Source organism: Ixodes scapularis, unplaced genomic scaffold (assembly GCF_016920785.2).
Source record: "Ixodes scapularis isolate PalLabHiFi unplaced genomic scaffold, ASM1692078v2 PGA_scaffold1__304_contigs__length_218370807, whole genome shotgun sequence".
Classification (NCBI taxonomy): domain Eukaryota; kingdom Metazoa; phylum Arthropoda; class Arachnida; order Ixodida; family Ixodidae; genus Ixodes; species Ixodes scapularis.
The window spans coordinates 30,754,219-30,770,093 of record NW_024609846.1 but is presented as its reverse complement, the minus strand read 5'-3'; the positions used below and the strand labels follow the sequence as shown (position 1 = coordinate 30,770,093).

Here is a 15,875-nt window from a genome sequence, read left to right as displayed (position 1 = left end):
TATATCTATCGATGGGCGAGGAGGTTTCTCCTTGCCTGCCACGGGGGCGCCTGCAGCGCCCTCCAGTGGCTAGGAGAGAAAGCGGCGTGTCGGGAGCCGAATTCGAGATCCCGATCGACCCCGCGGCAACACGACCATGTGATCGTGTCTGAGGCGAAGCAGCTACTTAGCTTCTGCGCGGCCAAACTGGCAGAGTGGTTTGATAGGCGCCCTCGTGAATGCACGGTGCGCCATAAGTGTCATAGTGAGACATTGTGGGAGCTTGACTGCTGCTATACTTTCGGTTTTGCAAAGTGCCAATAGCCCGCCGACTGAACTGTGGATGTCTTCGTCCCCTTCAGGTTCTTGTAAAGGATTTTTGTTTGCTCCAGCGTTGCTTTGACTTTGATGCACCCTGGACCATCGTGGGCGGAGTGCTGAATCTTTGCCGGCTTTGACCATTGCAGGGGGCAGCCATCGTGGGGCACCCCAGCAGCAACAGCAGACGCAACCGGCACTGCTTGCCCAGCTGCTGCAGCCCAAGCCCCAGGGGGGCCCCGAGATGCTCATGAAGATGCTGGGGGCCCACCGGGTGGGGCCCGTGTCCCCCGGCCTGCCCCTTCACCCGCCCCTCAGCCCCACCCCGCTGGCTCCCCACATGGTGGCCAGGCACGACCACATGGCCGGTGGGTGCTGCCCTTGGAATGTCGCAGTTTCGGGGCAATTTTTTAATGGCCCGGGTGCCTGGGCGGCCAAAGAAGTGCTCAAACAAAAGCACGAAGCTAGACAACGCATTCTTCGTGAGGTATTTCAGTATTTGTTTTACCTGCTTCGATGTGCAGAGAGAGTACTTTTGGCACGAAAGGGAGTGCCTCTTTTGACGTAGAACTCCAGTCATCCCTCGTTATAAGGAAGTCAACGGAACGGCAAAAGAATTTGATATATGCGGTAATTTGATAAAAGCGACAGAGCCAAGAAAACGGCTCAGCAGCCTTGAAGGTGGTTGGGAAACTGAGGAGCACTCTGACCATATTTGTATTTGAACAAACCTTGGTTATGAAGAACTAGTGGAAGCTTTACAGAGTAAAAAAATAATTAAGGGGGGTTACGCTTCACTGAGTAGCACTTGACAGTTGTCGTCCTAGACGTCGTCATCTAGGGCTTCATCCTCGACGTTGTCTTTGAGGTGGTCCTTGATATCGCCCTTGAGGGCATCTAGAGGTTGTCTGATGTCGTCTTAGACATTGTCTTTGAGGTTGTCTTAGGCGAATGCTATTGTAATTTATAGGCAACCCACAATAGTAGTTTCTGCAGCAATTTATCTGCTGCTTGCTTGCTTGCTCGCTTCAACGCGACCGCGCTCCTATTTTATTAAAACGGCGATAGACGCCGCTCCGGTAGCCGTAATTCCACAATCTTCGCTCATCGCTCTGGGCAGTGGCTAAGCGGCCGAGCTCGCGTCCTCTGCTGCAGGGGCACTTCACCCAACTCTCAAGCATGACCCGGTGAAGTGTTAACCCCCCCCCCCCCCTTCTCATGTGCCACCCACAGGTAGTTCTACGGAAATTTCTGCAGCATACTACACCTATGCACCGACCAATTTTCCTGTTAACATTGCAGGGCTGCTGTTGACACCGGTGCTTAAGTACTGAATGCTGCTCGTTCGCGGGCACCATTGCCCCTGACGTTAAGCCTTAATCTCCAAGTCCAGTAAAAAAATCCCTCCAATATTTTGTTTCTACTGCATTTGCATTGTACCAGTTAACCCACTTATGCATCTAGGTTTAGTTTCCCTTGCTACACACTGTTTCACCCTCTCACTTTTTCCTCCCAAGCAGTGCTGACTTTTGCTCGCTTTTGTATCTGTTCCAGCAGCTGCTGCAGCTGCCACGATGCTCCGTCAGCAGCAGCATCACCAGCAACAGCAGCAGCAACAGCAGCAGGAGATGTTGCAGAGCCTGCTGAAGCCTCCCCTGCTCACCACTCAGCGGCCCTCCCCCACGCAGCAGCTGGGACTGCTGGCTCCGGGCCCCCTGGTGGGGACCTCGTGCCAGTCGCCTCTGCCCCAGGACCCTCGCAGGGTTCCCTCCCCGCTCGGTGAGAGACTTCGGGACCAGGGTTCGAACGCCGGCTGGAACGCGTTTGTGAGCCGGGAAAGCACGGAGGGTCACTTCCGAGACACTGCCGTAGGCTGCCATTTCCGTATCGACTCGATAGTGGAACGACCTTTTTACAAGCCGAGTCGGTGCTTACAGCATTTGGGCGCATAAATAGAATCTGACGTCTGCATGATTCAAACCTTGGCAAGCTGGGATGCCTAGCGTGAGAGTCGTGCTAACCAATTCTAGCGCAGGTCGCATTTTCCAAGTCTTTTTTCTTACAGTACAAATGTGCATTGATGTCGGCAACAACTCGTCCTTGCGAGAAGTTGTCCCAGCAGTAATGTTTTGGGTTAGAAAAATACCCCATCGGGTCATGCTTCTCATATTTTGTGCATGTGAGGAAACTAATGAAAAGAATGTTTGCAATTGGAAAGCGGCTGCACCTCCCAGTTTCATGTATTTACTACATACAGTAATTCCTCGTTATAATGAAATCGCTTTTTTCTTTTCGAATTGTCGTTTTTATCGACCTTGTGCCGACCAAAAATTTTGAACCGAATTATTCTAAGTGTTTCAGCGGGCAACCACGGTTATTAAGAAGTCCAGGGTGTCGAAAGCACGCGAGCCTACACGGATGCGCATGGAGACCCTTACATTCCCTTGCCCTTCTCAGAGACAAACTCAACAAACGGGTGATGGGGGGCAGAGCACCGCTTCCGATGCCGATGCGGACGGAGCAGCATTCACGTTCTGGCGTGCGTCGTATGGGAGTGGGATTGTTTACCGTACGTTGCATAGATCTGTGATACAGTAAAACCTGGTTAATTCGGATCTCATGGGACCGGCAAAAATATCCGAATTATCCGAAAGTCGAAATATCGGATGGACAAAGAAAACTGTGCAAAAATGTTCCTCTGTGACAGACCTTTATTTTTGGAAGAAATCTGTAATTGCCGCCTGCTTTCTTGACGAAATTCGAGCTGCGACGACAAGTTTCCTTAGCGCGGTCACGTGCTGCACCGCGCTCGTACTGTCGGGGGTATTGTAGCAAAATTCTTCGAGCACAACAAGAGCCTCCGCGGCCTCTCGCACAGTGCGACGCGGCAGCGCCTCCTCACACAGACAGTCTCCCTCTTCGTCCGAAGCGCGCCCTTCGTCACATAGGGCAACCCTGACGATCTCATCGTCACTCTGCTGACCGGCCCCAACAACACCGTCATCAATCGCAAGGTAGTCCGCAAGTTGCACTTGGGCAGGAAGGACACCGTCGAAAGGGCCGTCGTCGTCGTCTTCAGCGACGTCTGGGGTCTCCACCTCCTGACAAGCTTCGGACCGAACAAAGCCGCTGTGCTTAAAACAGTTAGCGATAACCTCAGCAGGTGTGTTGTTCCAAACGTGCGACAAAATGTGGATCGCGCTGAGGAGCGAAACTTCGTATTCCTTCGCAGTTTCGGTGCACAGCAACATTTGCTCCAACACGTGCTTCCTGTATCTGCTTTTCACGTACTGAATGATCCCTTGATCCACGGGTTGAAGGGCAGCAGTAGTTTTCGGAGGCAAAAACACGACCTGAATGCACTGCAGTCCCGACACGTTGGAGTGGGCGCTGCAATTATCGACGACCATCAACACCTTGCGCTTCTTAACGCGGAAGCGTCGGTCTAGCTGGGGCAGCCAAGCTCGAAAAATTTCGGACGTCATCCAGGCCTTCCGGTTCGCTTGGTAGTCCACGGGTAGTTGCTTGAGATTTTTGAAACATCTTGGCTTCTTCGCCTTTCCGATCACAAGAAGTGGCAAGCGCTCCGTACCAGTCATGTTTGCTTCGAGAAGAACTGTGACCCTTTCTTTACTCCTTTTGCTGCCTGTACAGGGGTCTCCTTTCAGTGTGATGGTTTTGTCTGGTAGAGCTTTGTAAAACAACGCTGTCTCGTCTACGTTGAAGATGTCGTTCGGCTCATATGCAGCGAGGTGCTCGCGAAGCTTGACGTTCTTCCAGTCATCGACCACATCGCCGTCGACGGCACCTTTCTCTCCGCACACGTGTCTGAAGACCAGTTCATGTCTGTCTTTGAAGCGGGCAAACCAGCCTTCCGATGCTTTGAATGAAACAATCTTCATCTTCACTGCATACTTCTCTGCTTGCGCGCAGATCAGAGGGCCACTCAAAGGCAACTGCGCGTCCCGTGCGCTGATGATCCACCGCAGCAAGGCCTCTTCTAGTTTTGGGTGCGCCGCCTTCCGCAGCCGCTTTCGTTTCACCTTGAACTGCTCTCTCTCGAAAGCCCGTAGGATCTCGGCCTCATTTTTCACGTACGTGGCCAAAGTGCTTCTTTTGACGTCGAACGTGTCCATCACTTGTCGTCGAGAGACGCCGTCCTTCAATGCCCTCAGTATTTCTGCCTTCGTAGCTAAATCCTTGGCTTTGTATTTCACCCGCTTCGCTGGCGGCGCCGCCATGGAGGTTACTGCACGTGGTGACGACATGTGAGGAGCGGAGCGAGCGAACCAGTGCGTCGAACGCGCGGTATTCCAAAGCAAAACTGGTGCAAAACACAGAGGAGGAACAAAAAAAAAAAAAAGCACGTGTGTGCTTTAGATGGATAGTGGTCATACCCTTTAAAACGGGCAATAGCTTGCGCCACCTGCCGTCCGAATTAACCGTAGCACACCCATCTGCCTCCGAATTAATGAGCGTTTGGTGCCATTGACTAATACAGATGTTTGACGGGACCAGATCGGCAGTTCAAATTATCCGAATTAGCGGGCGTTGAATTAACGAGGTTTTTAAGAAAAGTGGCCGGCCCAAATCTGAAATTGCCAAACAAATTCGGCATTGGCTGTTCGACACTAACTACCATTTTACGGAACAAGCAAGGCATACCGGACGGGTTTGAAAGATTCTCGTGCAAGAGAAAGCGCACCCGCGACCTGAAGGTGAAAGATAGCCAACTGCTTTGTGCAGTTTGAATTTTTCTCGCGAGCATGTTTGCTAAGTTGACGCGCAGTTCCCAGGGCTGCAACGGTTTCTACAGGAGTGTGTGAAAACATGTCAGCGAAGCCACCGAGGATACTGTATTTACTTGAATATAAGTCAACCACAAATATAGGTCAATGCCTTTATATTAAACTCTCCATGAATTTTTAAAAAAATAATTCAAATTAAAGTCAACCTTTCTTTCTTTTTTTTTTTTAAAGAATAGAGGAAATTTTGGGCAAAAGAGTAAAATGAATCTTTGTCTACAGCGCTCTTAGCTAAATCACAGCGAAATGCCAAAAACTTAATCATTGTCAGAACTTCCGGACATGTCATGGTCATCTGAAGCTTTGTTGACATCCTCACCAATTTGCAACAATACCTCACTGACACTGTTGCAAAATGGAGACAACAAAGAAAAAAGAAAGGTGGGGACGTGCAAAGCGACGAAAAGATCCAAGAAAAAGAAGTGAGCACTGCTGCAAGCTGCCGCTAGGCTGCCGTGAGCAACGGCAACGCTGCTTGCGAGCTCTGTGAGCAACAAGAAGCTAAACCTCCGTATTTTTTTTTTGCTGTGCGTCTGCAAGGTTGGGAGGGATGGAGGGGAGGGAGCAAGGTGCGGGGTCGCTTTGCATCCCCCTTCCCTCCTTGTGCCGCGAGGGGCATGTGTGAGCGGCAGCGGCCGCGGCAGCCGTGAACAGGAGCGAAACACAATGCCCGAGGGATGCTGCTGCTGTTTCGGTTGTTTTTGTGCACCAAGAGCTTTCTAAAACCAGAAGGGGCTCGGTGACTCGTTGGCTCCATGTGTTTGGGAGGGTCGCAAAATTGGGTCATGAATGTAGGCCAAAATTCTCTGGTCACAATTGTAGGTCGACCCTTAATATTTTTAACTACATTTACGAAAAAAAAGAAAGGGTTGTTGCTCCTGCCACGGATGCTGCGATCGTGGACCTCGCGTGCGGCCAGGGTAAGCACGAAACGACGTTGGAAAGGCACTACGGAAAACGCAGACAACTGCGGAGACGCGAAACATCCTGCGGCTGCTTTGAAACAGAGTGCTGTGGCGGTGACAGTTTTCTTGCAATGCCTGGAGCTGTTCAAGGAAGGATAAGTGATGCCCGGCTGAAATTATTGCCAAACTCCTTGTTAATTATTTTATTTTACTCGGTGAAGCTGCCGCTTCTTGTTCATAACTAAGGTTTGTTTGGTTAAATACACGGTCAGTGTGTTCTTCAATTCCCATCCTACTGGAAGGCTGCTGGCGCTGTTTTTCTGGCTTTATCGTTTTTATCGAATTACTTTTTTTCATTCTGTCGACTTCGTTATAACGAGGGATTACTGTGCACAAAAGCTGCCTTGCTGCGGGGAGGAGAGACTGTCCTTATTGTGAGGCTCCTCTCCCTTCAGGAGCTTTTACAAAATCTAGTAAAAGCCTAAAAGCCTTTGACCCTTCCGAAAACTGTGCAGTGTTTGGCCAACATGCGTCGCCCATCCCTCCAGCTGGGACGCCCAATCCAATGGCCTCTGGCCAGTCGTCCAACACCCTGCAGGTCAACGTAAGTTGTCATCCTCACATGGCTGGGCACATTTTTTTGTGCGGGATACGGTGTAGGGTAGGCTCGTGCGAATAGTGAATTTTTAGTTCAAAGCGGTAAGGGTGTTTGGCCAATTATTTTCTAATCAAATATTGAATATTTTCTACAAGCTTCTTACTGCTGCACCATGCCTTGACGAAAACCTGTATAAACACGTGAAGGGTGTTTCCGAAGCTTTTGCCTTTCCAAATCAGCTAGATTTATGAACTGTGATGCATTTGACATAAAATTAAGCCCATAGAGATGTCCAGCTATACCTAATCAATTTGATTTATAAATCATCTTTCTATATGCAAATGCCCTTTCTTAAATCTCAAATTTCTGAAAAGAAAAAGACAATCATGAATGATAAACACAAGTTGTCAGAACATCTCTGCCTAACATATACTCTTCCGTAATAGCCACAGCTTCATTAGAAAAAATTTTGCCGTAGCGTACATATAAACATCTATGAAGTTACCATTCTTTTTAGATACACCAGGCATGCATGTGCACCATCCTGCTTCGAAATTGTGCTTTCCTTCTGACTGTGATATTCATATTTTTCCAAATGTTGATCGCCGTGTGATAACACCGTTGAGCACACTTCTTTCCAAGCACCGGTGTACTGCGGAGAAGCCACCCCAAGAAAGCAAGCCTGGCCGGTGTTGCTTCTCTGCAGTGCACCAGTGCTCTGTAAGAACGCTTGACGGGGCTCTCCCGCTGCAATCAACACTTCGAAAAATATTAATACAGTCGCCGACCGATTTTTCAGACTGTGATAATTCGGACTTGTTCGATATTTCAGACCTAAAGGAGGAAGTGTGATGTACCCCATAAAATTAGTGCATATTTACGACCAATGTTTAGGATAGCTTGAAGTCAGAAAGTTTAATTATTCTGACAAAATTGTCGCGAGCGATCAGCGGGAAACACAACCGTGAAGCGGCCATTTTGGATTCTATGTTGGCTGCACATGGATTGGCTTGGTTTGGCAGTGCTACTTGGGTACTGCTAAGTCCTACTGCAAGGTGACGCTGTACGGCTTGTCTTTCTCTAGCGAAGGGTCATTATCATCATCATTGTCGTTGCCATTTTGCTTTGTTCATTTGTCATTGCATTCGTCGGCCTGTGCCTCTCATCTCAATCTTTGCCATTGCCCCATCTGTTCTTCGCCGCCGCGATGTGTCGCTAAGAAGTGCAGAAAGTACTTGATTATAAGGCTAGAAAAAGAAGGCAGCGATTCTCAAGCTAACGGAAAGTTGTGGAACGCTAACAGAAGCGTAACTTGAAGCAAAGCACTATTTCCGGCTTTTTAAAGCCCACTTAGACATAATAAAGGCTCGATCTTTAATCGGCTGATTTTTCGGACTGCTTTACTATTCAAACATTTTTTTTTGGTCTCTGCAAAGTCAGAAAAATCGGTCGGCAACTGTATCATACTTCATATCAAAACTACTATTCGAAAATTCAAACACTTGCAGAACCCTAATGTAAGAAATTCTCTGCTTTGGTGCACAATTTGTTTAAGGCTTGCATACAATGTCTGGAGGCTTTGGAGAGTTTCAAAGGTTCTCCTGGGTATTCCTGACCCCTTCCCTGCTGGCGACGCAGACCGCAGGCCTGCGTCCCCGGGTGCCATCTCCCCAGGAGCTGGCGGTGCACACGCAGTCGATCCTGCAGACGGCGCTCATCAAGAAGATCCTCGAGGAGCAGAAGCACAAGGAGAACCTCCGCAAGCAGCAGGAGGCACAGAGGTACCTTTGCATTATCTTGGGGCACGTGCGAGACTTAACTGGATGCATTAGGCTTCTCCTAAAGGGAACTTGGTGTGCAACTGTGGAAGATGTTTCTTTCAGTCTTTCAAAGTAGGGGTCTTTTTATCTGCCTATAAATTGAACAAATTTTCCCTGTCCCTCGGAGCCTCGCTTGAAGAGACTTGGTGTGTCGGTTCATCCTTTTAGCACATGCTACCAGCTGAAAATAGTGGCCGAGGTTGTGATTACGTCCAATAAATCGATGTGCAGAAAAATGCACCGTTCATATCACGTGAGAGATTTCACTTTATTCGATGCTCTTTGAACAACAGTGCATCCAAGATCCTCAGTCAGTCGGCATTCGTTCTAATTACAGTGCGAGCTAAATTGGATGTGGATGCGCACTAAATTTGGGTCATTTTCAATCGTGAAACAGACGATCTGGATAATTGCTAATGTGAACTGCATGGATCTAGTAGCTTGGTGCGAGACAAAGCAAGGGACCCTTTTCGATGCCCCGTCAAAGAAATTTAGCAGTTGCCGTCTCTTTGGTACGAAGCGTGCAATTGCATCCGAGTCCTCGCCAAACGCAGAAGCAGCTTGTGTCCAATAGACAATCTTGATGTGTGCCCAAGCAATGGTGGATTTGCGTGATAGGTGCCGCAGCTTCTAGGTGGCGCCCACTTTTGAAAGGGTCTTTCCTTCGGCCGTCTGCGGGGATGTTCCTTTTTACGGGCCGCATGGAGGTAGGAAGCTTTTGGAGGTAACGTAACGGCAAGTTGAAGGTTTGGAGAGAGACACCTTCAAGGATGACCAAAAACGAACAAAACCAGAAGACGATTGGATGGAAGGGACACCCTTGGGCACCCTTGGGGGCGTTTCACCGACTGCGACCTCTACTTGCGACTTAACTCTGGATTTTCTTACTGTTGCCTCCTCTTGTTCCTGCCTTCACGACTGTGTTCTGTCCCCGACAGGACCCGGTCCCCGACACTGCCGCAACAAGGGGTGGGCCCCAACCGGGGGGCTTCGCCGTCCAAGGGCCTGAGCCCCACCATGGCCACCTTCACCCCGACCTCGGTGATGCGCAAGATGCACCTGGAGCAGAGGCAGGACCACCCCAAGGGTGAGCCCCCTTCTCTCTGTCGGTGTGCCCCCTCCTCGCGCTTGGAGTTGCTCGGCCATCTCGCAGTGCTGGGTTCCACGGCACGTGGACAAACCGGACACCTGGACCATGCCGGCTTTCATATTGGCTGGTGTCGGCCAATTTGCTCGGTTTAGATCATGATGTCTTCTAATCGGCTCGCTTGCTTTGTCATCTTGCGATTGAAGTGTCGGTCTTAGCTAGGACTCTATGAAGGATGGTTCACACACTATCAACCGCTTACGAGAGAGTGCCTTAAAACCCCTTGGGATCTCTTGCGTTAAGAACAGTGACACCATCTATCAGGTATCCAAAGAAGGAATTTTCTTAAAGTTCCTTTTTTTTGGGGGGGGGGGGGGGGGGGGGGGCGGTTGGCGGGGCGGGCTTGTTTAAGATGTTTTTGTCAATGTTATAAACGACCATTTCTCATAGTCTGTAAAGTTGATCTCAAAAATAGTGTGAAACTTCCGCTGTAGTGAAATGCAGTTCCAGGGCACCAGTGTGCCAGTGTTCTACGAGATGACAAGACCTCATTCGTAAGCGAACGGAAGTAGGTCTTAACGAGCAGCTTTTAATGTAGCCTCAAAAGGACAATAGCGGTCCGTTCGCCTGCTGATGGGTAGGCTTCGCCTGATGTGCTCAGCTTGCTCTGATGATCGCATGCATTGAAGGGTGCTGGTCCCAGTCGGGGGGACGAGGGAGAGAAGAGTGCCATGTTTTAATGCACACGCTGTGTATGCGTTAGTCCTGGCTGAAGGGGGAGCTCAAAGAGACTATGTTCACAACATGCTATAAACGTAAAAGTACAGCAAGAAATGAATGGATGGATGTGTGCTAACGGCTGCACCCTTTGTAACGGGCGGTAGCTTGCGCCACCTAGCCTAGAAACCAAAAGTGTGATTCCTCCCCTCACCTTGCTAAGCCAATTCGCTTCCCCTTTACGTTTTTGTAACTATCACCAGGCAATGTGGTATATCGCCGGGATGACCTTTGGAGGATCGGATAAAAACGCGAAAAACCTCAACCCTCGCTTTCTGCCCCCGGCAAGGGGTTCGCCAATTTTCTACTGGTCAAACCTATTTGGCGTTCCCCCAACACCGGACCCACTGGGAGGCAGGGTTGAGACTTTGGACTGGAGCAGCCTGGGAGGGAGTCTCAATTTTCCTCTGTCTTGCCTGTCCCCAGCTGTGCTTGTTATTGTCAGTTTTACTTCATTCAACTTTCCCTGGATAATTTTCGCTAGTCTAACCTTCTCTCTGTGACTGTAATCCTTTTTCTCCATCCTTCCATCCTCGCCAACAAAACCCGGCATCCCCGCCAGATTCAATACCACTTCGGGCAGGGCAAAGCCTCATAAATTTCAAAACCATGTGTTCTAGCGTCTCAATTTCACCATGGCATATACAGTGTAGACCGCATATAACGTATGTCGCGGGAGTCGCGAAAATCCGCACTATAAGCGGTACCGCGTTATAACCAAAACATCAATTTTTCAGGCCAAAATAAATGCCATGAGACAACTTACCTTTGTAAAACAAATTTATTTTATATTAGATGAGAAATAAAGCTTAGGTTTAGGAAATTCTTTATTTTACCAGACTAGTACACTTCTCTCTCGAGGTCACACATTTTGAAAGAAATGAGCGACTTTTGCCTGGCGCAGCCTTTTAACGGCGTCGCGGGTCGCGGACGGACGTTGCTAGCGTTCAGGATTGCTAACCCTAATCACTTTTCTCCGGCGATGAAAACTCGTGAAAATTTGCATCCTTTATACGGTACGCGCCAGTAATACCTTCAACTTTAGCACAGGCATGAAATGCTCCAGATAAGAAATCCGGGCGATGTTCGAAAACACAAATGCTTAGAAATCACCACTGTAGTCGAAGTAAACAAACACGACGACACGAGCGTTTCTGCCGTCTTTAGAGTGCCGCCACGACATCGCCGCACGAGTAGGTGGATCTTCCCTTCTAGTACGTGCTGGGTTATCATAGCGACACACAGCGAAAATTTAGTCAAGGATAGCGCTTTCACACGGAACGAACCACGCCATCTACGTCGACGATCACAACTGACGCCATGTTTGCGGATAGAAGTAGCCGGCCCGCGACCGGCAAAGCAACGCGCGCGAACAGTTCTCCTCGACTTGCGATTGGCCTGTCGTTGCGGTTGCAGAGGGACGCACGCACGTGAACGACACGTGCGTGCGTCTGAAGCCTCTCTCTTCGTTTCTCCCCACTTCTTCGAGCAACCTCCTTGCCCCGCGAGTGCCGTGTGTTGTTGCGGCTTGCGCCGTTATCTAGTATCGCACAGGGAAGCGTGCTCTCTGCGTCGGTCAGTCGGCGCGGTCGCCCGGGCTGTTCCGAAAATCGCACTATAACCGGTATTTCCCTTCGCGTGCCTGCATTTTAAGCGGTATGTAATTACATGGAGTTCTATGGAAGGCGAACCGGTGGTTTAAAAAAGCCGCGTTCTGCCCGGTCCTACACTATAAGCGGTTACGTTGTAAGTGGTCTATACTGTAGCACATAATGCGTCTATCTCTTAAAATTTATCCTTATGCTTTGTCCTTCACACTCCCTTTGTTGCCTCTAACAGCAAAGAGCTTCTTCCCTGGAAATTATCGTACAACTTTGTTACGTCGTTAAAGCTGATTTTTCTTCCATTCTTCTCCCTCTCACTTTTCTTTCTGCCTTTTCCGCTCCCTTTTTCACTGAACTAGTTTGCTCTGTCCCATCACTAGTGTGCAGGTATTTAAATGCCAGCTTTCTGGTTTGGATTGTCTATTTTGTGTTTAAAGGGAAGCTGAAACACTTACTGAAAAAAATACAAAAAACGAGCTAGAGGTGAATTCTAGCGTATTTTTATCCTGTGAATCTGAATATCACGTTTGTTTTCCTTGAAGATGTGACCGAACGCGAGATAACACGAAAAACCTCCGACCAGTCATGACGTCATACAGTCAAATCTCGGTACAGTGAACACCACTTTAACAAACTTTTCAGATTAACAAACTTCTAAAAAAATCCCGTGCTGACTGCCTATGGTTGTAATGCAAAATTATTTCACTACAACATACTTCAGAATAACGAGCACTATATTTAGCTCCGCATCATGTTAACTACACCTCAGTACTACGATTTCATATTCTGAAGTGCGGGAATTCTAAGGTTTCAGTGAATCTGACACGGCAGGCTAGCAGACGATACGGCGAGCGGACGCCTTGCAAGTTGCAACTCGCTACGTTGAAAACCCGAGACAGTGCGAGAGGTAGTGGAAGGCAAACTATTTCATTTTTTTTTGTTGAAACTACGACGGGTTTTACCAGCGCAGAGGCAAGGGTTCGGAAAGGGCGAGAGGGAGGCAAGGGAGCACGTGCATGGAAAATCTTAGAAAGTGGGGAAAAAAAGAACAGCAAAGTTAACTTTTTTTTGGCTTTTTTTTTTTTGTGGAGGAAGCGTGGCGAGAACGTATCTCTTTTTGCGTTGACGATTTTCTTTCTTTTCTTTTTTCGTTGACGGCTGTTTTACGAAGCACGCCAGTCTACTGTGGCACCACACTGGCTGCGTCACCGGCGACGCATCGGGTTTATCTTTGTCATCTTTGCTTCTCAATTCTGCGTGTGCTCTCAGCCTTGTCAGACGCGGCTTTTTTCGGTGTTTATTGCGTCCACAAAGCAAGCCAGCGTTCATGCTGCGGTGCTGCTGCATCAAAAAAAAAAGTCTCGTGCTGCATGCACCAAAAAAAAATTACCGACTATAAATAAATGTGCTTTGTCTGATGTTGACTCGCGCATCGTTGTGAAAAACGAGTTCAAGGACCCACCGTTGTAAAGGTTGGACGGTTTGGTCATTGGAAAATAAGTAATTATGGTTAATTTCGCAGTTTTCACTATAACGACCGTTCAGAGTAACGAACAATTTTCTGCTGCCCCGTGAAGTTTGTTATACAGAGATTTCACTGTACTAGGATCTTTGGGCTGCTAAGTGCATGTCGCTCGTGTGGGCAGCGCGTGCAATTGTAAGCTTGCCAAGTATATTTTTAATCACCGACAACAGTCGTGACGTCTTTTTGACCTTTTTGAAAATAGCAAGAATGCGCATGCATAGCTTTGACAGGTGCAGAAGAGCGAGAGAAAAAATTTTCTTTATATATACGCCAAGGTCCAACGCTCAGTAACTGGCGCTGAAAATGTGCGAGAGCAGATTCCAAAAACTCCTAGTATGACGTCACGCCCCGGGAAGGAGGGGCTTCAGCATTACTTTAAAAATTTCTACAGCCTCCATGCACCAAACTGAAATATAATCTCTATATTTATGATCTTGGACGCCGAATGAAGTCCACTGAAGTGTTTTTTCTCAAATACAGAACCGCTTCAGTTTCCTTTTAAACTATTCATGGAGAGGTATGTGAATATTTTCAGTGCCCACCGGGTATCGTCCATTTCGGTTCGCCTACTTCAAATTTTAATTTACTGATTGCCTCTCTGCCCTGAAAGGACAACCAGCCCATGTCCTCCTGCACTCCGTCATTTGGTGTGTTTTCATGCACTCCCTGCTAACCTGCCCATGCTCCTTTGTCAAATTTCTAATCCTGATTGAACTTCTGATCTCATACCTGATTGCCAAAAGACAGTCCTGGCACCAATACTTTTTTCCATATACCCCTGACCGCTTCGTATCTATTATAATTCCGTAGTGCATAAAGTTTCATAATAGGTAATTTTTTTTTTTTTAATTTCCTTGTGTGCTAGTTGCGGAGGTGCGTCATGGTAAGTCTGGTTCTCTTTGGCCACGCAAAGAATCATTCGTTACACCATGTGACGTCTGTAGAAAGACTTGATGGTCTTGATCACACCCTTGTCCATGGGCTGGATGAAGTCCTTTGGTGGAAGAAACGCTAGTTTAATCGCCTTCAGCTCCATGTCGACCTTGTGCGCTGAGCAGTTGTCTATGATGAGGAGGACCTGCCGGTTGCGTAATTCAAACTTTCTGTCCAGCTTCCTAAGCCATTTCTTGAACAACTCTCCACTCATCCATGCATTTCTGTTGGCTTCGTAGTCCGTTGGCTGTGTGCGAATGTTCTTGAAACCCTGAGGCTTCATCGACTTCCTTATTACAAGCAGGGGAAGCTTCTCTGTTCTAGTCATGTTTGCCGCAGTCAAGACAGTGACACACTCTTTACTTTGCTTCCCGCCTGCGCAGTCGTCTCCCTTGTACGTGATCGTTTTGTTTGGCAAGAGCTCAAAAAATGCAGCGGTCTCATCTGCATTGAAAATGTCATACGGCATGTAGCCACATCGCGAAAGTTTCCATGCTCACGTCTTTACCTTCACCAGACACGGTACGGAAAACGAGGTTGTGCCTCTGACTGAAGCGATGGAACCATCCCCCAGAAGCAGCAAAGTCGTTGTGTTTGAAATGTAGTGCGAACTCGGCTGCCTTCACCATGATGATCAGTACTGCCAGCCGTTTAGATGCTTTAAACATGCGCGAGATTAAAACGCCATTGTTGACCTTCTCTTGCCTTACCGAGATGCCGAGCCACTAAAGCAGGCGTTGACGAACCTCGACAAAGGCCTATGCTGAGGAGAAGGACATCGTAGCACCTAAAGTGGCGAGAACCTCTCCTGCTGTGGCAATGATGAAGTGAAGCGAACGGAATAAGAGGATACAAAAACGGAAGGTTGGTTATGGCGGCGCCCATGCACAGCTGCCTGAAAGCGTCTATACTGGGCTGGCAGTATTGATAAATTAAAAAAAAAAGAAAAAGAGCAAAGTTTTTTCTGTATGGGCAAAAACTTTGGCTTCATAGGCATCCTCTATTGTTTTCTTCTTTCTGATGTATGTAGACAGTTTGGGGCTGTGTGTCTGTGTGAGGGTGACCCCTGTGTGGGTGCGCGCGTGCCTGCTTGGGTGCCCCGTTGCAGTGTCCCCCACCCACTGGTGGCCCCTGTCTTCTTGGTCTCCAGCAGGACCGGGGGGTCCCAAGACCAACGGGACGGAAGAGTGCGACCAGCAGCGCCTGGGTAACGGGACGGTGGTCCCCGGTCGTGCCTCCCTGGGCAGGGCCATCATCAAAGGCAGTAACCCCATGGGGGGGGACCCCAAGGGCCCCCAGCACAAGCAGTTCCCCCAGCACCCACCCCAGGGTGAGCCTGCAGTCGGGGCCTGCTACCTTTTGGGCCGTCGGTTCCGTTGTCCGGGGTGTCTATTGCAATGTCTTGTACGAGTGCACACCCCTGAAAGACTACCTATCCCGTTTTTCTTTCTAAATATTCGTAAGCTAAAAATTCTGAAACACTCGATGTCTGACGGGCATTGCATCGACCGCACGACATAAGGT

At 48.7% G+C, this 15,875-nt stretch overlaps 1 protein-coding gene across 1 annotated transcript in view; it reads left to right on the top strand.

Moving 5' to 3' along the window:
* The window catches only part of LOC8032945, a 54,163-nt gene that overhangs the window by 20,577 nt on the left and 17,711 nt on the right, over positions 1 to 15,875 (top strand). The window contains exons 11-16 of the mRNA XM_029975452.4: positions 447 to 665; positions 1,855 to 2,076; positions 6,523 to 6,611; positions 8,244 to 8,386; positions 9,364 to 9,512; positions 15,460 to 15,681. Coding sequence (XP_029831312.2) covers positions 447 to 665; positions 1,855 to 2,076; positions 6,523 to 6,611; positions 8,244 to 8,386; positions 9,364 to 9,512; positions 15,460 to 15,681 — 1,044 coding nt within the window. The remainder of the gene's footprint in view (positions 1 to 446; positions 666 to 1,854; positions 2,077 to 6,522; positions 6,612 to 8,243; positions 8,387 to 9,363; positions 9,513 to 15,459; positions 15,682 to 15,875) is intronic.